The sequence below is a fragment of the Heteronotia binoei genome, chromosome 1, assembly GCF_032191835.1.
Source record: "Heteronotia binoei isolate CCM8104 ecotype False Entrance Well chromosome 1, APGP_CSIRO_Hbin_v1, whole genome shotgun sequence".
Lineage (NCBI taxonomy): Eukaryota > Metazoa > Chordata > Lepidosauria > Squamata > Gekkonidae > Heteronotia > Heteronotia binoei.
The window spans coordinates 168,796,944-168,816,932 of NC_083223.1; the positions used below are offsets into that span (position 1 = coordinate 168,796,944).

Consider the following 19,989-nt stretch of genomic DNA (forward strand, 5'->3'; position numbering starts at 1 on the left):
CTGTTTACTCTGGTGGTGGTGGAGAGGCATGTACTTATGCATTCCCACTTAAATCCTACTTGTTATCATAAGGTGTGACATCAGCAAAGCCATTCTGGATCAGACCAGTGGTCCATCTAGTCCAGCATCCTGTCTCATACAGATGCTGACAGAGGTGCAGATCTGGGAAGCCAAGAGTGGCAGGGCATGCTCTCCTCCAAGCCCGCCTTCCCTTACAAGCCAAGAGCAGTGGGGAGAGGGGGGTACCTGGTGGTGCCCCTGTAGGCCAGGTGGCTCCCTAGGCCTACTCCCATGTGCTCACCCTGCTCTGGCAGTAAGTTCCATATTTTAATTACTCATCAAGTAAAGAAGTATTTCCTTTTGTCTCTTGTGCATCAATTTTATTAGGTGCTCCCTAGTTCTAGTATTTAGGGAGGAGAAAAAATGGTCTCTATTCACTCTCTGCCCCATGTGTAATTTTATAAACCTCCACCATGTCTCCCCTTAATTGTCCTTTTTTGTTCTACACTGAAAAGTCCCAGTCTGTTTAGAAAAAAATACATGATAATACAGTAACCTGCAGATCTTTGCTTGGAGCCCAACAAACTCAGTTATATATTAAAGGACTTTTAAAATACAAGGTTAGTAAAAAATGTATTTTTCTATCCCAGAATATATTATTATTCTGTCTCCTTCCCAAATTTACTGTCTTAATGTTACTGGAACCATAATGCAACCTGTACTGCAGTTTACATGATACAAGTGAAGTTTGGATATTTATAGCATAACCTTTTATGCTAATTCTTGTATATTACATCTGAAATAGCAATACAGTTGTTTCCATAATGCTTAGCTGAATGATAAAGTGTGAATCTTTGTCATACAAAAAATGTTCAGAGTTAGGGCTCATTTCCATAAAAGTTCACTAAAACCAGCAACAGGTATAGAAAGTGATGTTGAATGATGTGGCTTCTTTAGCTTGTCAGAAGCTACAAGTCTGTAATGAGGCAGAAGAGCAAAAAAGTTGAATCGTCCTCCCATTTTATCCAGCTCCATGAGCATTTCATAACTTTGAAGCAGCTGACGGTGAGTAACTGCATCTTTTACATTGTGTAACAGCACCTAAATGGAAAAATGGATTAATGCTCTTCTATATTATGGCATTGTTCATCTGAGCTGATAATCTGTATCTTCCAGTTATTTTCCCATCCCAGAATTCTCATTCTTCTGTCTCCTTCCCTATTTGTAAATCTGGTGAAGTGTGTTTTTTTCAGAAGTAGATCGTATCAGCTGTTGGGTCTATCTAATGAATATGGGCAGCCAATTATAGCATTAAAAATCTGTTGGGAGTTCCACTATAGGTGAATTATAGATATCCTAAATGCATAATTATAATAACTGAATTTGGTAAAACTAGCTTTTATGCCTCTGGGAAACAGTAGTTCTACCTGCAATCGTACATCAATTCCCATGTTTTTCAAGAAGTCCTGTTGCTTTATGGGACCCAAAGTAGCCACTTTTTCTTGTGCCATTCTTTGCAGGTAACTGAAATCAACATCTGCAGTGAGGTCTGCTGTTCCTGGAGCTGTCAACACATCATGTAGCTTATGGCCACAGAATCCCTGAAAAAAAAAATCAGAAGTGGAAGAAGAAAGCTTTTTATGGTTCAGCTGGGTGGTACGGTCTTTTGGGTTTTAGATTGAATATAGCATAAATGAAGGGCTGTTCACATTTGTAAAATGTAAGTTTTGCCAAAAGTGAGAGTCCTGCTTACACATTGCCTTATGCCAGTTGACGCTAACCTTCTACTTCTACCATTCACTTTTTAAAAAGAAGTGCCACATTTCTCTGTAGCTGAAGAAAATTAATGCCAATATAACGCAACATATATTTCTACTTGTATTTCATTTTTCACTCAGGGGCTGCTTCCTTTAATAGTTATTCCATGGAGTGAAGAAATAATCAGCTGTTAGCTTTTGCTATTTTAAACATGCATGTGTGTCCTGCAGAACAGTCTGAAAAAATTAACCTACCCTGAAAGTATCAGTTTTTGTTCCATTATGACCATAATCTACAATCAGCGCTGCTCCCCCATTCTTTTCTACATTTTGGGCCAGCTTCTGAATAATGGCACCAGCATCAGGACACACCTCCACGTGATCCCTGGATTCCCTCTCCTAATTTAGAATACAGAAGTTAGTTAATGCACATAGTTCAAACTGTAGGGGATGGCAAATGTACACAGAGTGATTTAGAAACAATTTCAGTGTGTCTGCACTACCCTCGAGAAATGCTGAGAACTGTACATTTGAGGGTGTTGAGAATGTAACTGTGTAACCCTGTTCACTTGCACCAATTTAAGCCAACTGAACCAAACAAGCTTAACTCAGCACAAGATTGCATGGTAAATCATATAACAATTGCAGTTCTCAGGATTTTTTGGGAGAAGCCCTCAAATCGAAATTAATGCCTTGCAGTCTTCAGAAAAGGTATGTGGACATTCACCCTCTTTACAACTAAACCCTTAAACAATAAAACAACCTTGTGAAATGCCCCACTGTGAAATGGAAATTGAACCACAGGTAAGTGATTTGTTTTACTTTAGACATGGGAGAGAGTTTTTCACTTGAAGAGGGGGGAACACTATGAGACATTTGGACACTCATGTTACCTTGAGGCAGTGAGTAGATTGAGGAAAGTGAGTAGGTCTTTTCAGTCTCGGGGGTGGGGGGAATGCAGTAACATAACCAAGCTTTACCTCGTTTTGGTCTCAGTAATTCCCTGGATAACGTATGTCATAAAGCAAAAGAATGCCGTATTGAAAAAAACCCACAAGAAAACGTATAAAAACAAGGCATATATTTCAGTGGCAGTGAAATGTACAGAAACAGCACAGTTGTTTTAAAAGCAAAGAATTCCAGAGTATAATACAAATCTCCTTTGCAGCAAGGATGGGTAGGAAGGAAAGGGTAAAAGGAAATCAGAATTCTCCTTCAGTGGGGGAAGTCATCCAAACTGGTTAAGTCACACCTCCTTTTGTTCTAGGCAGGGCTAAAGTTGTTTAGACTGTATTGGCTTAGAGCGAGGCTGACTCTCCAATTTTGATAATTCTGCTGCTCTTGAAGAAGGGCTCCATCCAAGAAAAAAAAAAGTTTTTTTCAAGTATTTCTTTTTTTATTATTCCATTTAGTCTGTTACAACAAATATTTGTAGCTATATACATTTCGATCTCTCCCTTCCTCCCTCCCTTTACTCTTAGTCTTTTCACCCCAGCCATGGGCACAAAGTCTTAATCTTCCACTGAATGTCTTTTCTTCCTTCTTTCAATATCCAGTCTAGGTAGGTCTTCCATCTGGTCTTAATTTCATTAGATTTCCCATCCCATGTTGTCTCTTTGTTGATTGATGCCACGATGTCTGATTGTATAAATTCAAACAAATAGTTGTGCCAGATTTCTGCTGTCCATTTACTTTTGTCTTTCCAACTCAAAGCTATAGCCGCCTTTCCTGCCAGTATCATAGCCTTAACTAAATTTTGAATGCTCCTATCCATTATCGGGCCTCCTATTGTACTTAACAACATTAGATTAAAATCTATAGTTAGTGTTATATTGCATACTTTTCTGATAATTTCGATAATTTCCTTTCAAAAGGTCTTTACTTCCGAACATTCCCACCACATGTGTGCATAACAACCTTTAGAGAGTTTACAGAGCCAGCATAACGGGCTTAACCCTGGAATCATGTTAGCTAGCTGTGCTGGTGTCTTATACCATTTTGTAAGGAATTTATATTCAAGTTCTTTAAATTTGGTGACTTTGATTTCTTCTATTCCTTTCATAATTTTATCCGCCATCCTCTCTGATATCTGACCTTCATGGCGCCATCTCCTTTGTAAGTATTCTGTTATTTATTATCTTTCTATATATTTTCCCTACCAAACTCTTTTTCTGCTTTGCCATTTCTTTGTATGTTATTTCCATTGGTGCATCTATCCAGAGTTCTTCATTTTTGCTAATCGTTTTTACTGCCTTATATAGCCCAGCCATTTTTAACCAATATTGTTTACGTATCTCTTCTGTTACTTCCTGTAAGGGTTTAAGATTTCCACTTCTAAACATATCCCCCACTCTGTGATAACCTTTAAGATTTAACATTTCCCACCAATTAATTTCTTTCACTTCCTCGTTAACAGTTTCGAGGGGTGTGCATCTAGAAACTTTTCCTAACCAATAGGGTTGCCATTTCTTCCAAACTTCTAATGATTGTCAAGTCTGCAGATTCAATAACGAGTCGATGTAGATACAAAGAAGCTAGTTTATTGATACTGGATGCTTGTGGCCTGAGCCAGGGTTTGAAGAGACTAAAACCATACAGTAAATACATTGCATATAAAGAGCACTTCAAGAGCATTCCTATGGGCAGGGAAATTGTGCAGGGGACATTCACACATAGATGTTACTAGTACATTCTCATGTTGATTAGGCGTAGTGGCCTTGATGTTTTATTAGGCTCCTACGACTCCCACGGGCCTGAGCTGAGAAGGTTCAGATAAGACTTTTCACACATCATTTCAAAGCAGGGAGAGCTTCTAAGAAAAGGGAGGGGGAACAGTAGAGAGGCACTAGCAGCATTTGGTTCTACTTTGGTTCTACCCAGCATGCTCTCTGGTTGAGCCAGAGTTATATTCAGACTTGACATAGATGCTCTTCTAGGGCCTATTGTTAATTTTAAGTCTTTATTCGTAACTTTAGAAAAAATGCCTAATCTACCAATATTATTATTAGTTTCATTCTCAAAGTTAACCCACTTCTGAGTCTTTTCCTCGCCTATTTCTAATAATGGTTTTAGTTGAAAAGCTTCAGAAAAAAAACAGTTAAGATAAGCCTCTCCTTTGTGAAGTTCCAGGCAGGGCCGGGGAAGGGGGGAACAGGGCAATTTGACCTGGGCTGCACATTCTCTGGGACCCTCAAACTTACCTTTTTGATGTTAACTCTTAATTTGGTTATACTTACAGACACAAATACTGGCCTTCCCACCCTCCCATTTTCAGTGGGATTTTTTCTGCCAGAGCCTAGGGTCCTCCCCTCCCAGAATAATGAGGCCAACCGGCCACTGGGAGATAAAACGGCAACTGCTGCTTTGCATGCGCCTGCCCAGATGGCAAAACTGTCTGGTCTGGGAAGCACTCTGGTTTCCATAGAGTTGTCTGTCACTACCAGAGTGGCCATGGAGGCATGGCTGTGGCAGAAGCAAGAACAGCAGAGGGAGAAGTAGCATGTAGGCTCAGCTCTCCCTTTCCACCCCTGCACAGCAGCATGACGTGAGCAGAGCTCCAAGTCTGGCTCCATTTCTGCACTAGCTGCCTGGTCTGGAGGAGATAAGGGTGGGAAGGTACCAGCTGGATATTAGGAAAAACTTTTTTTACAGTAAGAGTTGTTCAGCAGTGAAATCAGCTACCAAGGGAGGTGGTGAGCTCCCCCTCTCTGGCAGTCTTTAAGCAGTGGTGAGATGAACACTTCTCAGGGATGCATTGAGCAGGGTGTTGGACTAGATGGCCTGCGTGGCTCCTTCCAACTCTATAATTCTATAAGCTAGCAAGTTTCACCTGCTGATAAGTCACTACAGAATTTACACTTGGCTGATCTCACGGCAGATGTCAATTTGTGGAAGAAAATTCTTGAGATCCTGGATGAGATCTTTTTCTTTCTGAGCAGGGTCTGGCATTATTTGGTTCTAGTAACCGCATATGTGACCACAGCAATGGAACTTTCTAGGCATAACTGAACTGCTTAGTAAATATGATGTACTTCTCTTTGAACATGTTTGAAAGTCACAAAAGAATCAGAAGCACATGCAAGTACATTATATCTCAACAGACATCCAGAATCAATTCATTAACCATTGTGGATGATTTATACAAAAATCTATTCTTAATGAGATCCAAATACCAAATATTTTTCAATAATTGTTGATGCTGTGCCAGATAGTTCTAACAAACCACTGTCATCATCCAATATATAAAGATTTTTAATAACAGCTCAGAATTCTCAACCAAAGATAGGTATTTGTGTCTTGAGAATTTCACAAAAAAGACTGGAAGGGAAATTGCTGCTGTCATTCTAACAATTCTAGAATAGTTGGGGTTACGTTTCCAATACTGCATCAGCCAAGGCTACGATAATGGATTGAACATGGCTGGTAAATATAATGGTGTACAATCAGTTCTCCTTGAGCATAACCCCAGATATATTTTCTCTAGCTGTGGAAACCACACATTAAACCTTGTAGGAGATGACTGTGCTGAATTATGTAAAGAGGCAGTCAAGTACCTTGGAGAAACACAAAGGCAAGAAGTCTTAAAGCATCGTGGGATGTTAAGAAATGGATAGTCTGCAAGGATTGATGGAGTAAGATCAATTGCACATAGTATTGGTGAAGTAAGAAAGGCTTTAAGTGAACTGGAATATCTCAGTCTCACTGAACAGGCTCAAATTGAACAGAAATATATGTCAAAAATTGAATTCGTTCTAATGACATCCCTATGGGTTAAGTTACTTACAACAATCCACCAGACTAATCTGGTGATTGAAGCACATAATGCAATGGTTGATGTTGAGAGGGGTAACAGAAAGCTTCATGGCTGACATTCAGCAGGTTTGGTAACACTGGAATGTGATCTTGAATGGTCAAACTAGTAGCACAGGGTCAGAATATTGGTATATCATCTCAGTTTACCTTAAGCCACAGACTTTGTAATGATTCTGGTGTTGAACGACATTATAGAATCAATGCCTTCTTCGTTATTGTTGACTCAATAATGTCAGGTCTTAGAAGGTGATTTGAGTCAACATAATCTATAGCTTGTTTGAGTTTCTCTGGAAATTTAATGACTTCAGTATTGAAGATCTATGTTCATTAGCAGAAAAATTCCAAAGGAAGTATGCAAAAGAAATATCACTGGATCTGTTTGATGAGATGATTTTCCTCAAGCAAATACATTCCGTAAACTTTAAACAGAATTGTGTAAGCCAAATGAATTACTTCAAGAAATACTCCAACATGGACTTTCTATTGTGTTTCTTAATGCCACTGTTGTGTTGAGAATTTTTCTGAGTTTACCTATATCAGTAGCTTCGGGTGAATGGTCCATCATTGTACTAAAACAGGTCAAGAATTACTACTGTTCAAATATGGAACATCGTTTGAATGGCCCTGCTATGCTTAACATAAACTATTACATTGCAAGTAAACTAGATTTTTCCAATTTAATTTGTGAATTTGCAACAAAACTAGAAAATCACATACTAAATAAAACTGGGAATGCTTATTACAAAGTGTTACAATGTTCTTTTTCTTATTATATTAAATGTAAACATTTAAAATATAATACTACTAGTTCTGTATCATCTTCATACTTCATTTTTTTAATTTATTGGGGGCCCCTCAAAAATGGAAGTGGCCTGGGCCTCTATTGATCTCTGTGAGGGCTAGTTCCAGGCACTGGAGACTAGCCAATGGCAGATACCTCTAAAGTGACACAAGCTGCTGTCAGTGCTGGTAGACCTGAAGCTTCAGGTTATTCCATAGCTGGCCCCTGGCTGCGTATGAAAAGCCTGGCAGATAACTGCTGGGTATGAGCCCAGAGTTGCACTCTTGGGAGTTTCTTGCCTTGTTGGTTTGGAAGACAGAAAGGCTTTGAAGGAAGGTCCCATTGCTGGTAGGAAGAAGAGGAGAAGAGCTTGGATTTATATGCCGTCATTCACCACCCAAAGGATTCTCAGAGTGGAGAAAGTTGAGACGCCTCTACCACCTGAGGCTTCAGGCATTGGAGACTGGCCAATGGCAGATGCAGATGCAGTGGCATGGGCCGCCGTTGTTGCTGGTGGACCCATGACTTTGGGTTATTCTACAGCTGGCCCTAACTGCTGGAAAATCCCAGCAGAGCTCTTCTAGGTCCAAACCATGAGGAGATTGCAGTGGGTGGCCTGCTCCATACAGACTCAGAGGCTTTCAGGTCTACCGACTAAGAGGATTGGAGCTGAGGGTGAGGGGTTAGTAGGTGTACATTACACAAGACTTCTTGTTCTGCTTTACATCCCATACTCAGAAAATGCTCCATAGGTGAATCCATATTGGCAGACCTGATCCTGTTTTGGTGCTCTAATATGTGACTGCTTACAGCCTTCACTGACATATCTACATAATATAGCCCACATGGGCAGATTATTAAATAATTAACTTATTTTGTGTAGAGGCAAAAAAAAGAAAAGTGCAACTTGATGTCCTTATCACTGCCATGTGATTTTTGGCATGAAAAGCCAAACCTGCAAATGGCAAGGGGAATTGGCTGGAGCTGGAGACAAGAGCAGATGTCTCTGGTGGCAGGGAGCAGGTGGAAACTTCCTGCACTTCTGCGGAATTGGGGGGAGAGGAGAATGCCAAGCTTACAGGCTTGGATGGAGCAGCCTAGAGTCAGAAATGACTGGTGCTTGCACAGACTACCTTTACCTTTTTAGTGGGAGATTAAAGAGCAGCAGGCTCTCTAATCCAATAGAAAAGGCATCAGTTGCCAGCCCACTCTCCCTCTTCCTGATTCCCGCCCCCCCCCCCCCCCCCCGCGTCTACCCCAACTGGCAGGCTCTGCAACTTGTTTTAGCCTAACCAGCCCTTCCAGGACTACCAGAAAGCACTCCATGGGCCACCCCCACACCATCCTGTTCTTCCCAGAAATGACAGAATGAGGTCTTCAACAATTTTCTCAAGAGACTCAAGAAAGAGAGGTAACTTTTAGATGAGGACACACACTCCTTGCTCAGGTTTTGCAAACAGAGACCTTTACAGTGGTTTCCTTTACAGAGTCAATTCATCTGTTGGATCTTCCTTTCCTGCTGCCTTCAGCTTTTCCTAGTAGTATTGTCTTTTCCAGTGACTCATGTCTTCTAATGTAACCAAAGGACAACAGCCTCAGTTTAGGCATTTTAGTTTCTGGGGAGAGTTCTAGCTTGATTTGAGCTAGAACCCACTGATTTGTCCTTTTGATAGTTCACAGTATCCATAAGACTCTCCTCCAACTCCACATTTCAAATTAACATTTTTCCTGCCAACTTTCTTCATTGTCCATGTTTCACACTCATCCCTAGTATAGTGATGGCGTGAATTAACCTGATATTGGTTCTCAGAGATACATCCTTACATTTAAAAATCTTTTCTAGGTCGTTCATGGCTGCCCTTCCCAGTTGCAATAAGAAGAGCCCTGCTATATCAGAACAATGGTCCATCTAGTCTAGCATTTTGTCTCACACAGTGGCCATCCAGTTCCTCTGAATAGCCAGTAACGGCATAGAGGTCAAAGCCTTCCCTTGATGTTGCCTCTTGGCTCTTGGATTCAGAGGTTTAGTGCCTCTGAATGTGGACATGTCACCATGTCTAGTAGCTACTAATTTATTCTCCACAAATCTATCTGTTTATTCCTGTGGCCATCATTTCATTCTCTTGCAGTGAATTCTACGTTTTAATGACTCTCTGTGTAAATATTTCTTTTTGTCTGTCCTGAACCTACTGTCTCATTGGATGCTCTTGAGTTCTAGTATTTTGGGAGAGGGAGAAAAATTCCTCTATCCCAGGCATAGTTTTTATAAACCTCTGTAAATTTTATAAACCCCAGTCTTCTGATTTCTTGGTTGCAGTCTCCCTTTTCGTTGATGATGGAGCCAAAGGATAGACAATCTTGAATAATTTCTATTTCTTCATTGTCAGCCTTAAAAGTTGTATAATTCCTCAGTAGTCATTACTTTTGTCTTCTTGCTCTTCAGCTGTAATCCTGCTTTGGCACTTTCTGCTTTAACCTTTCACAGTAGTTGTTTAAAGTCTTCACTATTTTCTGCCAGTAATGTTGTGTCATCTGCATACCTCAAATTATTAATTGTTAATAAATCATTTATTTAAATAAATAAATAAATGTTCCTTCCAACAATTTTCACTCCACCTTCATCTAAATCTAACCCAACATTCCTTATATGTTCTGCATACAGATAGAAGATACAGGGAGATAAAATCCTCTCCCCAATGTCATTTAACAACTTTATGTGCCCCCTTGCCCATAAATTCTTACAGGAACTCTTTCAGAGCCCATATCCAACCAGTGCTCCACCAGCACTGGCTCCAGGTGGAATACTAGATCAGTCTCAAGGTTGTTGGTATTAACCTTTAAAGCTCTAAGTGGTCTGGGACCAGAATATCTTCAAGATAGCCTCTCTTGGTAAACCTACCAAAGAGCATTACACTTCAGTGATAACAATCTACTGGTGATCCCTGGCTCAATGAGTGTCTGGCTGTCCTCAATCAGAACCAGGGCTTTTTTGGTCCTGGTTCTGAACCGGTAGAACTCTGCCAGGCAAGATTCAGGCCCTATGAGATTTGATACAGTTCTGCAGGGCCTGGGAGACAAAGTTGTTCCACCAGGCCTATGGTTGAGGGCAGCAACTGTTCTTCCATCTTAGATTGGGCTCCCTTCCTTCCCCCCTCCTTTTTCCTTCATATCAGGCAGATTTCAGGAAATGTATCACCCTCCCAGGATAAGGAGCACTAGATTGTAACCCTTTTATGCTGTTCTAGAAAAGAGAAATGATCCTTGGTTTGTGTAAAAGAGGATTTGGGGAACTTGGTTGTATGCCTTCTAAAAGTTACGTGTTGGTGAAATTAGAAATCTATGCTTGAGTGTTTAAGCAGAAGCTGAAAAGAAAAACCCTCTCCTCAAATTTTTAAAGACCTTGTCGACTAGCAGAAACACTTGTTGGCAAGAAATTATCTGGTGTTTGCATGAATAAGAGTTTTATTATCTGTTCATCTCATACATCCTATACTTCATTTCACCTGACTATTCTCCAAGTTAAACCATTTTGAACTGTAAGCAGCATCTTGTGTGCCATTTCAAAAACAGAATATAAGAAGGTGATTCTCATCTTTTTCCTTCAGTTCCCTAGGCTGGGCCAGCATTAAAAAAATATGAAACATTTGAGTTCAGTGACATCTTTATGACCAACAAAGTTTTATTCAAAGATCAGGCCATTGGCCTGATCTAACATGGCTTCTCTTATGTTCTTATAAGCTTTTGTGTGCAAGCATACTTCTTCAGATACAAAAAATGGAATAAAATCTCAACTCCTACCTACAGGAAAAGAGAGGGTGGGGAGCAGCTGTTAGAAAGGGCCAAGGTGCATAAGTAGAGCTGAAATAAGATCAGCTGGTGGGTAAGATCAATGAATGGTAGCAAATTAGCACATAAATGCAAGAGCTAATAAAGCAAGGTTCGTTAGTGCTTCTCCCTCCCAGTTGGATGCACTGCTTGGTAAAATCTCAAATGTCTCAGAGTGTTTTGAAGTAGAGGAGAACACTCTTGACTCTGGGAAGCTATCCTTTGTATGAAATGTTTATGAATTGTTTACTGGGAAGATGGGAGCCAACCTTGATGGTGACTTTTTTGTTCATTTTCAGTATTTCTTCTCAAGTTTGTTTTATCTTCTGTTATTCTTTGTGTATGGTCCAGCTTCAGTGGGCACCATGTTTGTTAGCAGAATACAGTTTTTTTTCTGAGTTAAAGATCAGCGATTCTAGTTTCTGAGATTTGCAAAAGTGTCCAAACTTGAAAGTGGTGGGCACAACTCCATACTGGAGATGGTAAATAGCAATCTGCTTTCTGCCTCCAGGAATTATGGGAAGAGTGCCCAAATGTGTCAGAGTGCCATCCTCTACTTCAAGTAAAAGGGCCTTCACGGTAAGTCCAATGTTCCAATCTGTCTTAATAAATTTTTAATTATAAGCGTATAAACTGACTCTAGAAACATTTTACCAAAGACTACACAGTGTACTATGTTTGAAATGGTGGCAACAAGTTTTAAGTACATTTTGAAAAACTGTGAGCATTTAATGGCACCATCAACATGGTTTAATAGGATTGGGTTGGCCTGAATATGCAGTTTTATAATCATAAACTTACATGTATGAATACTTCTGAAGCAGCAGTAGCAGATGGTGCAAGGACAAAACGCAGCTTGTCAGGAGCTTCTGGATCAATATCAACCAGCAACTCACGCCACCCCTTTTCTGTTTTCTGTTAGTTTAAAATAAAATAATGTATCAGAATGCATTCAAATAAATCTATAAGTTTGGGCTTGGGTCATGTGGAGCATTTCTATAGATGGAAGGATTTCCACCCATACAGTGTGACACCCTCCCCCCACCCCCAATCTGATGCAACCCACAATATTCCCTGAAATGCTGCTCTGTGGGGACGAAACAGTACACTGGACAAAACTATATATCCTAATCATGCAATCTTAAAACACACCATGTATTATTCAGTGAATCTTTTCAACAGCAAGTTTGTGAAAACAGTTTTTGTTTTGCATATGCTGGTATTGCTGTGCATACTTGTTAGGCAGCCTTTTAAGTGTCTTGACTAGCAATAAAGGATCAATGGGAATTTAGCTAGATTCTTAATTCACATTCCGTGTTGAAAAATTTGGCCCACATTTAAAGCAAACAGGTATAAGCTAAGAGCCCAATCTTCTTTATGCAAGTTTTCCCAAAATTATTCAAATTACAAGAAATGATGCTGTACACACAAAATCAATAAATATAAAAACGTAACAGTAAATGTAAAATGTCAGATAAGCAAATTGTGTTCTTCTAGGTGATTATCTGAGTGCGTTATTACTAGCTGCATTACTAGCTTTTATTTGATACTATCCATAAAGAGTGGCAGATCCCAGAGCTTCTAAAATTAGGTACTAAATATTGTATCAAAATGGTATCTTTAAAAAAATTCTGCTACCAATATTGCATATCAGTTGTAATTTCGCTTGGGTTAAATAACTTACAGAAATGTATCAGAATAAAATATGAGCTGCATACTATACAATCCCCTAAAGTTATCTGTATTTAATTATCTTCTAATGCATACCCCTTAAACAATGTTACATAGTTGGCTTCTGATCATACCTGAAACTTGTGTATAGGCAGAGCATCAAGGAATTCATGTGCTAAATAAAAACTGTTCCCTAGGGGAAAAATAGTTTCAGTCAGGTTTCCACATAAATAAAGTTGTTTTCCCTTGCTCTGATTTAAATGCAGATTGTCCAAATTGAGTTGTCTGCTGTGCACAAGAAACAAAATAGTTTTCCTTTGCTGATTCCTCCTGTTTATTGCAGTCCCCTAATTGTATAACCCCCTCCATTTTTCTACAGCGCTAATATGGCTTATCTGTGTGTAGAAATCTCTTGTATAGATAAATGTTGGAACTTGGAAGTGCTACACATTTGGGATTTTGTTACTACAATTTTAAAACAAAATGAGAAACAATTCAAAGATTGCATTTAGAACACAAATGAAAGTTTTATACTCTACAAACTCATTCAAACAGCCTAAAGCAGAAACAAATCCAATTCATACATTATGGTTGAAATTTTTAATCCTAAAAGGATGTAAAAGAAAGGAGCTGCTGATGGCGGAATACTTAATTAAATAACCACCAAACCAGTAAAATCTTACCTGCTGGTACATCACTTAAGTCTTGGTACCAGAAAATTGGAAGTCCAGTCTTAGCTACACCTTGCATGTAAGCAGGGGAACTATTCATTAATTCTGCTTTTTTTTCTGTCAGTGTTAATGCTTGAATCTCACTTAACTTGGGACTGACTTCCACCAGGTGAATAGAAATGTCACATTTACTAAGTAAAGAGTCCAGGTGATTAAAGACCTGTAAGTACAGAAGAACAATTCTTTTAGAGGCAAAGTATGTATTGTGATTTTACAGAATACTTTTATGTTGTACTTAGAAAATAAGATTCTAACAATAGCTTCTTCATTGCATGGGTGCTCTGTTTATTTTTCAAAGGTGACCAGTGACCGATTACAAATATTTATTTCAATTGACACATCAGCTGCTTTGGTGGCATGACCAAAATCATGACATTTCACCAGAGCAGTACGAGTATACATCTGCAAATAAGCAAATATCCTGCCAGCAAATCAGCAAAACATGGAAAATGCTTGGGAACCTATGAACTACTGAAAATCTGAGGTGTATAGAAAGACTGCTTACATCTAAAAGTCCACTAGAGTACAGTTGTGCTGCATCACACTGTTTTTTGCTGATGGCATATACAGAGTACTGGGAATCTCAGCTTCACTTTAAAAAAAAACCCAATACAAATCATATTTCAAACCACACGGTCATGGACAGTACTTGATGTCTTACAGTCTGTTTGTACTTACCCGCAAAATATCATGAGTAAGACTGCCTTTACCTGGGCCCAGCTCCACCAGCTGAAATTTTTTGGGTTTGCCAGAGGCCATCCATTCACTAACAAACCAAACACCTATTAACTGTAAATGGAAAGATGTCTATCGTTACCAGAAAGTAGCTATCAGAAAAAAGAAGAAACACATACATTATGGAAAATTTTAAACATACAATCCAAGTAGAATGGCTACAATTCTGTGTTTTGGTGCCAAGCAGAACCCCTCCTCATATCAAGAACTGCATGGAAGAAATACCCAGTTCTGTAAGGGTAACTAGAATTTTTTTTTTTTGGTTTTCACTTTATTTAATAAACTTCCTATAAAAATTAGATACAGGGACTTGCTTTCCTCAAATTGTGCTCTATATCTTACGTTTCAGATGTTTATAATAAATTATATCACATTTGTTTGGGAACTGTTTAGCCTGCTTGCCCTTCACTAGTGGTGATATGATATTAGTCAGGAACAGAACTATAAATTATTATATTGCTGTTTGTAAACAAAATGTGAAAGTCTCTTTTTAATACTTAAAAAAACATAACTATGAATTTGCTCTGTACTTATAATGAGTGGTGCATAAACTCTGCATTGAGACTTAAATAGTAATTCTATAAAATCAGGACTGCCATAAAATATCAGAATGTACATGACCTAATAGTCATAGATTAAGAAACAACTGTACTTAAATTACCTCCCCAAACATCTGACTTATTTCAGGTGAAGTAACAAAATCTCCTTTTTCTCCAAGCATGTCATGGTGCATATAATATCCCTATGGGAAAAGAGAATTTATCAGCATATGTCCTGCTTGTGATATGTTACTCTTTCATTTCCACTTAATTTACTAATTCTTGACTATCAGTTCGCCAGCTAAAAAGGTAAAGGTAGTAAAGGTAAAGGAATTGAAAACAAATCAGCCCGTATCATAATGCCGCTGTATAAATCGATGGTGTGGTCTCATTTGGAGCACTGTGTGCAGTTCTGGTCGCCGCACCTCAAAAAGGATATTATAGCATTGGAGAAAGTCCAGAAAAGGGCAACTAGAATGATTAAAGGGCTGGAACACTTTCCCTATAAAGAAAGGTTGAAATGCTTGGGGCTCTTTAGCTTGGAGAAACGTCGACTGCAGGGTGACATGATAGAGGTTTACAAGATAATGCATGGGATGGAGAAAGAAGAGAAAGAAGTACTTTTCTCCCTTTCTGACAGTACAAGGACTTGTGGGCATTCGATGAAATTGTTGAGCAGACAGGCTAAAACAGATAAAAGGAAGTACTTCTTCACCCAACGGGTGATTAACATGTGGAATTCACTGCCACAGGAGGTGGTGGCAACCACAAGATAAAATAAAAAATAGATAAAAATATGGAGCAGAGGTCCATCAGTGGCTATTAGCCACAGTGTGTATATGTATGTGTGTGTGTGTGTATATATATATATATATAATCTTTTTTGGCCACTGTGTGACACAGAGTGTTGGTCTGGATGGGCCATTGGCCTGATCTAACATGGCTTCTCTTATGTTCTTATGTAGTCCCCTGTGCAAGCACCAGTCATTTCCGACTCTGGGATGACGTCACATCGTGACGTTTTCATGGCAGACTTTTTAAAGGGGGGGGGGGGTTTGCCATTGCCTTCCCCAGTCATCTACGCTTCACTCCCAGCAAGCTGGGTACTCATTTTTCCGACCTCTGAAGGATGGAAAGCTGAGTCAACCTTGAGCTGGCTACCTGAACCCAGCTTTCACTGGGATCAGACACAGGTTGTGAGCAGAGAGCTTGGGACTGCAGTACTGCAGCTTTATCACTCTGCACCACAGGGCTGCATAATTCGCCAGTTAGGTCACTGCAATAACAAAGGTACCTATAACGACCTATCTCCAATGTAAAACAAATATTAACAATATGTCTCCTCTCAAATATTATTTTGAATCTCTAAAAGCAGATTTTGTCAATGAGCTGAAAATAAGATAATTTAACCATAGATAGGAAGTTGCGTGATAAGAGGAACCAAGAGGTGAAATGGTTCCAGATCAGGGGCATGTAGTGACCTTGATAGAAAGTTGGGTAGAAGCTGTTTATGGGCCAAGAACCAGAAAAAAGATTCTAGGGAAAAAAACTGCATAGAGAATAATGATCAGGAAGTCTGGTTTTGTTTTGGTAGAAGGGAGTGGTCAAACAAGAAACATTTGGGGATCTAGGAGTTGTGTGCCTAAGAGTTGACAATAGCAGCAAGGCCCAAAAGGCCCATATTCTTTGGCTGCACATCTTTACTTCTACAGTAAGTGAATAGTAACTGATCATGTTGTATAATTTTATATTCTCAACTCAATAAAATCAAATCCAAAATTTACCAACTAAGACAGATGAATTAAACCTGCCTCATGTTCAGGAAGAAAGAGGAAGAAACAAAATGGTCCTTCAAATGCATTGGTCCAATAGAGCTTTAAAAAGCCAGTTTTAGCATTAAATGTTAGATGCATGCAACAGTCTCTGGATTTTTAAAAAGGCTATTAATTTGAGCACAATGGCAGTGCATGTGTGTGAGTGACTGCTCCCTTTCCACTCACACAGGCAGTCTCCTGAAAAAAATCCATCCGCAGACTATTATACATTTGCTGTGTAATGTGTAGTTTGCTCCAAAGAGAACACACAGAAATTCATTTAAAATGTTGTCAGAAAAGCAGGTTCCAACTTAGGATCAGAACAAGTTAAATAGGCTTGTTACAATTAAAAATATTTGAAACTGCGGTATAGAAGAAGCCAGAGCTTCTAATTCCAAACAACAATACCTTTTATCCTATGGTGCTATTCTGAGTTGGCACAGCAGCAATACCTTCCAGAACAGTTTTTCTGTTTGCAAAGGAAGGGAGAGTAATTTTTGTTGATTCTCCACCTCCTGTTGCAGACTCCCCCTCTTCAGGGCCACTGCCTCAGAAGCATGGTTTCAGCGGAGGGGGGCAGAGAAGTTATATTCCTCTACTGCAACTCTGCAAGCCAATGTGTATAATACAAGTATAATGGTATCACCATTTCTACCTTCAAAGGATTGGTTAGGACTTCTCGCATGTATTCAGCAACTGTAATAGGGCCAGTTGACTTTATTTTCATTATGAGATGTTTCAGCATTGGAGTCACTGCGCTGTTTTCCTCTACTTTATTTTCTGAGCTAAAGCACTGACATCTCCATGTGGCTGAATCACCTGTGTAAAAACATAATATTCATGATACGTTTAAGCTAGTGGGTCATCTGAGTAAGGTCATATATCATAGTAGACAACATGGAAGCACCAAAATCCTGTTAACTCTATTCCCCTATATTTCTGGCCATATCTGATAGGTGGGTAAACTTAGAGGGTTTGTATTTTGCCACAAAGAAACAGTGGTTGCTATAAAACATATGTTACTCTGTAGATTCAGGTAGGTAGCTGTGTTGGTCTGATGCAGCAGAACAAAGGTCCCTAGTGGCACCTTTAAGAACAACAAAGTTTTATTCAAGGTGTAAGTTTTCATGTGCACACACTTTCTCAGAACATACATTTAGGAAGAAGGTAAACAGCATATTAGCATAAGCATAATTAACAGCGTTTAACAGATGCAAGGATCAAACTGTAATAATAAGCTTATATAGTCACCACTTGTTTCGGTTTCATTCTGGGGGAAACATAGTGAAGAAAATAAATATATCAATAGCAGAGATAGATGGGCAGATCTAGCCTTCTTAATTGTGGAATGCTGAGAGTAATTAACTGAGACACTTGTCACACTCCATTCATCTCCTCTTGAGTGAGCATCCTTTTCTTTGAGGTGGGGTGATTTGCTGTGCAGTATATATCTCCTCTATCCCCAGATCACAGAAACTCATTCTAAATTCCATTACGCTCTACTATTAATTACATTACAATCATTATCCCAGTCTACTATTACAAATATGTTACTCCGTGTTACTCATATGTTATATCAATAGGCTGCATCCCTGTGCAGTAGCAACAGTCATAGCATAACTTAACTCAAAGCTGCACAGAAAGTTTTGGAATACAATCCTATGCAAATGTGCAGCAAATCAGGTTTGATTCCGAGTAAGCCAACCATAGGATCAGATGTGTATCTCTCCACAGGTGCCTAGGCCACTTTTCAAAAGTCCAAATTTGAAACGGAGTTTAGGACTTTTTTTTGGTGTGGAGGGAGGGTGTGAGTAGACGGCTGCGAATCCCCAAGAATATCTGAGATTGTAGGAGGATGTCTATTCTTTCCACCAGTTCTGTCTATTTTAGGGTTGCCAAGTCCAATTCAATAAATATCTGGGGATTTTGGGGGTGGAGCCAGGAGACTTTGAGAGTGGAACCAGGAGATACAGGGGTAGAGCCATAAGAAAGGATGTGACAAGCATAACTGAATTACAAAGGGAGTTCTGGCCATTACATTTAAAGGTACCGCACATCTGTTAAATGCCTTCCCTCCACTGGAAATAATGAAGGATAGGGACATTTTCTTTTGGGGGTCACAGAATTGGACCCCTGGGTTCCAATCCTTTTGAAACTTGGTGTGTCTTTTGAGGAGAGGCCCCAGATGCTACCTCAAAAAACAGGCCCTCCCCCAGAGCCACAGTTACCCACGGATCAATTCTCCATTATTCCCTATGTGAATCGGTCTATATAGGGAATAGCCGGTGCCCAGCATACGTTTCCCTCCCCTCCCCCCTCTTTCTGATGACCCTGAAGCGGGGGGGGGGGAGGGTCCCCAAACCAGGGGATTCCCCGCCCCCACCTCGGGATTCGCAACCCTAGCAGAGTTATCTGGAAGTCATGACCCCCATCCCAAATGGCAATAGTTGTGCGGGGCGGTCTGCACTCTGTTGTTCAGAAAGGCATTTCCCCCTCATTTACACAGCATTCGACTATGGGATTAAAATTTGGGCAGATGCATCGCCTCCCTCATGAGTTGTGGAGGCTGAGCTAATTCGCTGTAAACTAACAGGTGTGTAGAGGTGATGGTCCCATTTGTGCATCACAGGTGGCACACTAACAGGACAGTGACCCCAACTTCTTTCCGCCCGTCCCCTCCCCTTTGAAACCGGAAGGCAGGCACACAGTAGGGCCGAGCCCTTCCAGCTTCGCTGTTACCATGAAGACGGAGCAAGCGGTAGTTTCGCGCGCCAAGTCGCAGAAAAGATCGCCCTAAAAGGGCGAGCTGCATTTCCACTTGTAGTTCACTTCAGTAGCCGAAAGTTTCAGCAGCGGAATAGATCAGACCTTCCGTCAATAACACCACGTGATTCTATGTTCTCGCTGCTCGTCCTGAGCTAGTGACGTGTTTAGATAGAAGGGCACGAACGCTCCCCCCTCCCCCATTTGTTCCATCATTTCTGCATCTTGCAGGACCTTTCCTTCGTCATACGGTCACCGCGACCATTACTGTAACGCGGAAGTTGGACGGGCGCATGCGTGGAGTTACGGTCTAAGATGGCGGAGTTGGGAATACTGAATCCAGGGGACTGTGATGAGTTTGATGACAACGAAGCAGCGGATGATGGAAGCGGTTTTACGTTGCAGGAGGTGCTCCGCCTCGGCGGGACTCAGGTGAGGGAGAGAGCCATAGGTGGCCTGCCGAGAATGAGGGGAATACACGTGTGGATGCCCAGGTGTGTGAAACACGTGGTGGTGAGAACTCTGCCTTTGCCCGGCGCTTGGCAAGCAGATGTTTAACAG

General features: G+C 40.2%; 2 protein-coding genes across 3 annotated transcripts in view; one reads left to right on the plus strand and one right to left on the minus strand.

Moving 5' to 3' along the window:
- Positions 1–358: 358 nt before the first annotated feature.
- NDUFAF7 (NADH:ubiquinone oxidoreductase complex assembly factor 7) lies at positions 359–19,604 on the minus strand. Of its 2 annotated transcripts, none has more exons than XM_060244083.1 (10): positions 19,405–19,604; positions 17,321–17,484; positions 14,974–15,054; positions 14,256–14,366; positions 13,530–13,737; positions 12,981–13,039; positions 11,977–12,090; positions 2,013–2,156; positions 1,428–1,601; positions 359–1,101 (listed from the first exon to the last, which is right to left on the minus strand). In XM_060244083.1, the coding sequence occupies exons 1-10, from the start codon at positions 19,475–19,477 to the stop codon at positions 886–888; spliced, it is 1,344 nt and encodes a 447-aa protein (XP_060100066.1). In that variant the 5' UTR covers positions 19,478–19,604; the 3' UTR covers positions 359–885. The 2 variants fall into 2 exon arrangements, with proteins under 2 accessions (XP_060100066.1, XP_060100076.1); XM_060244093.1 differs by having other exon boundaries at positions 2,013–2,153; positions 19,405–19,492.
- Positions 19,345–19,989, plus strand: part of CEBPZ (CCAAT enhancer binding protein zeta) — a 30,861-nt gene continuing 30,216 nt past the window's right edge. The window contains exon 1 of the mRNA XM_060244072.1: positions 19,345–19,860. Coding sequence (XP_060100055.1) covers positions 19,744–19,860 — 117 coding nt within the window. The 5' untranslated portion in view covers positions 19,345–19,743. The remainder of the gene's footprint in view (positions 19,861–19,989) is intronic.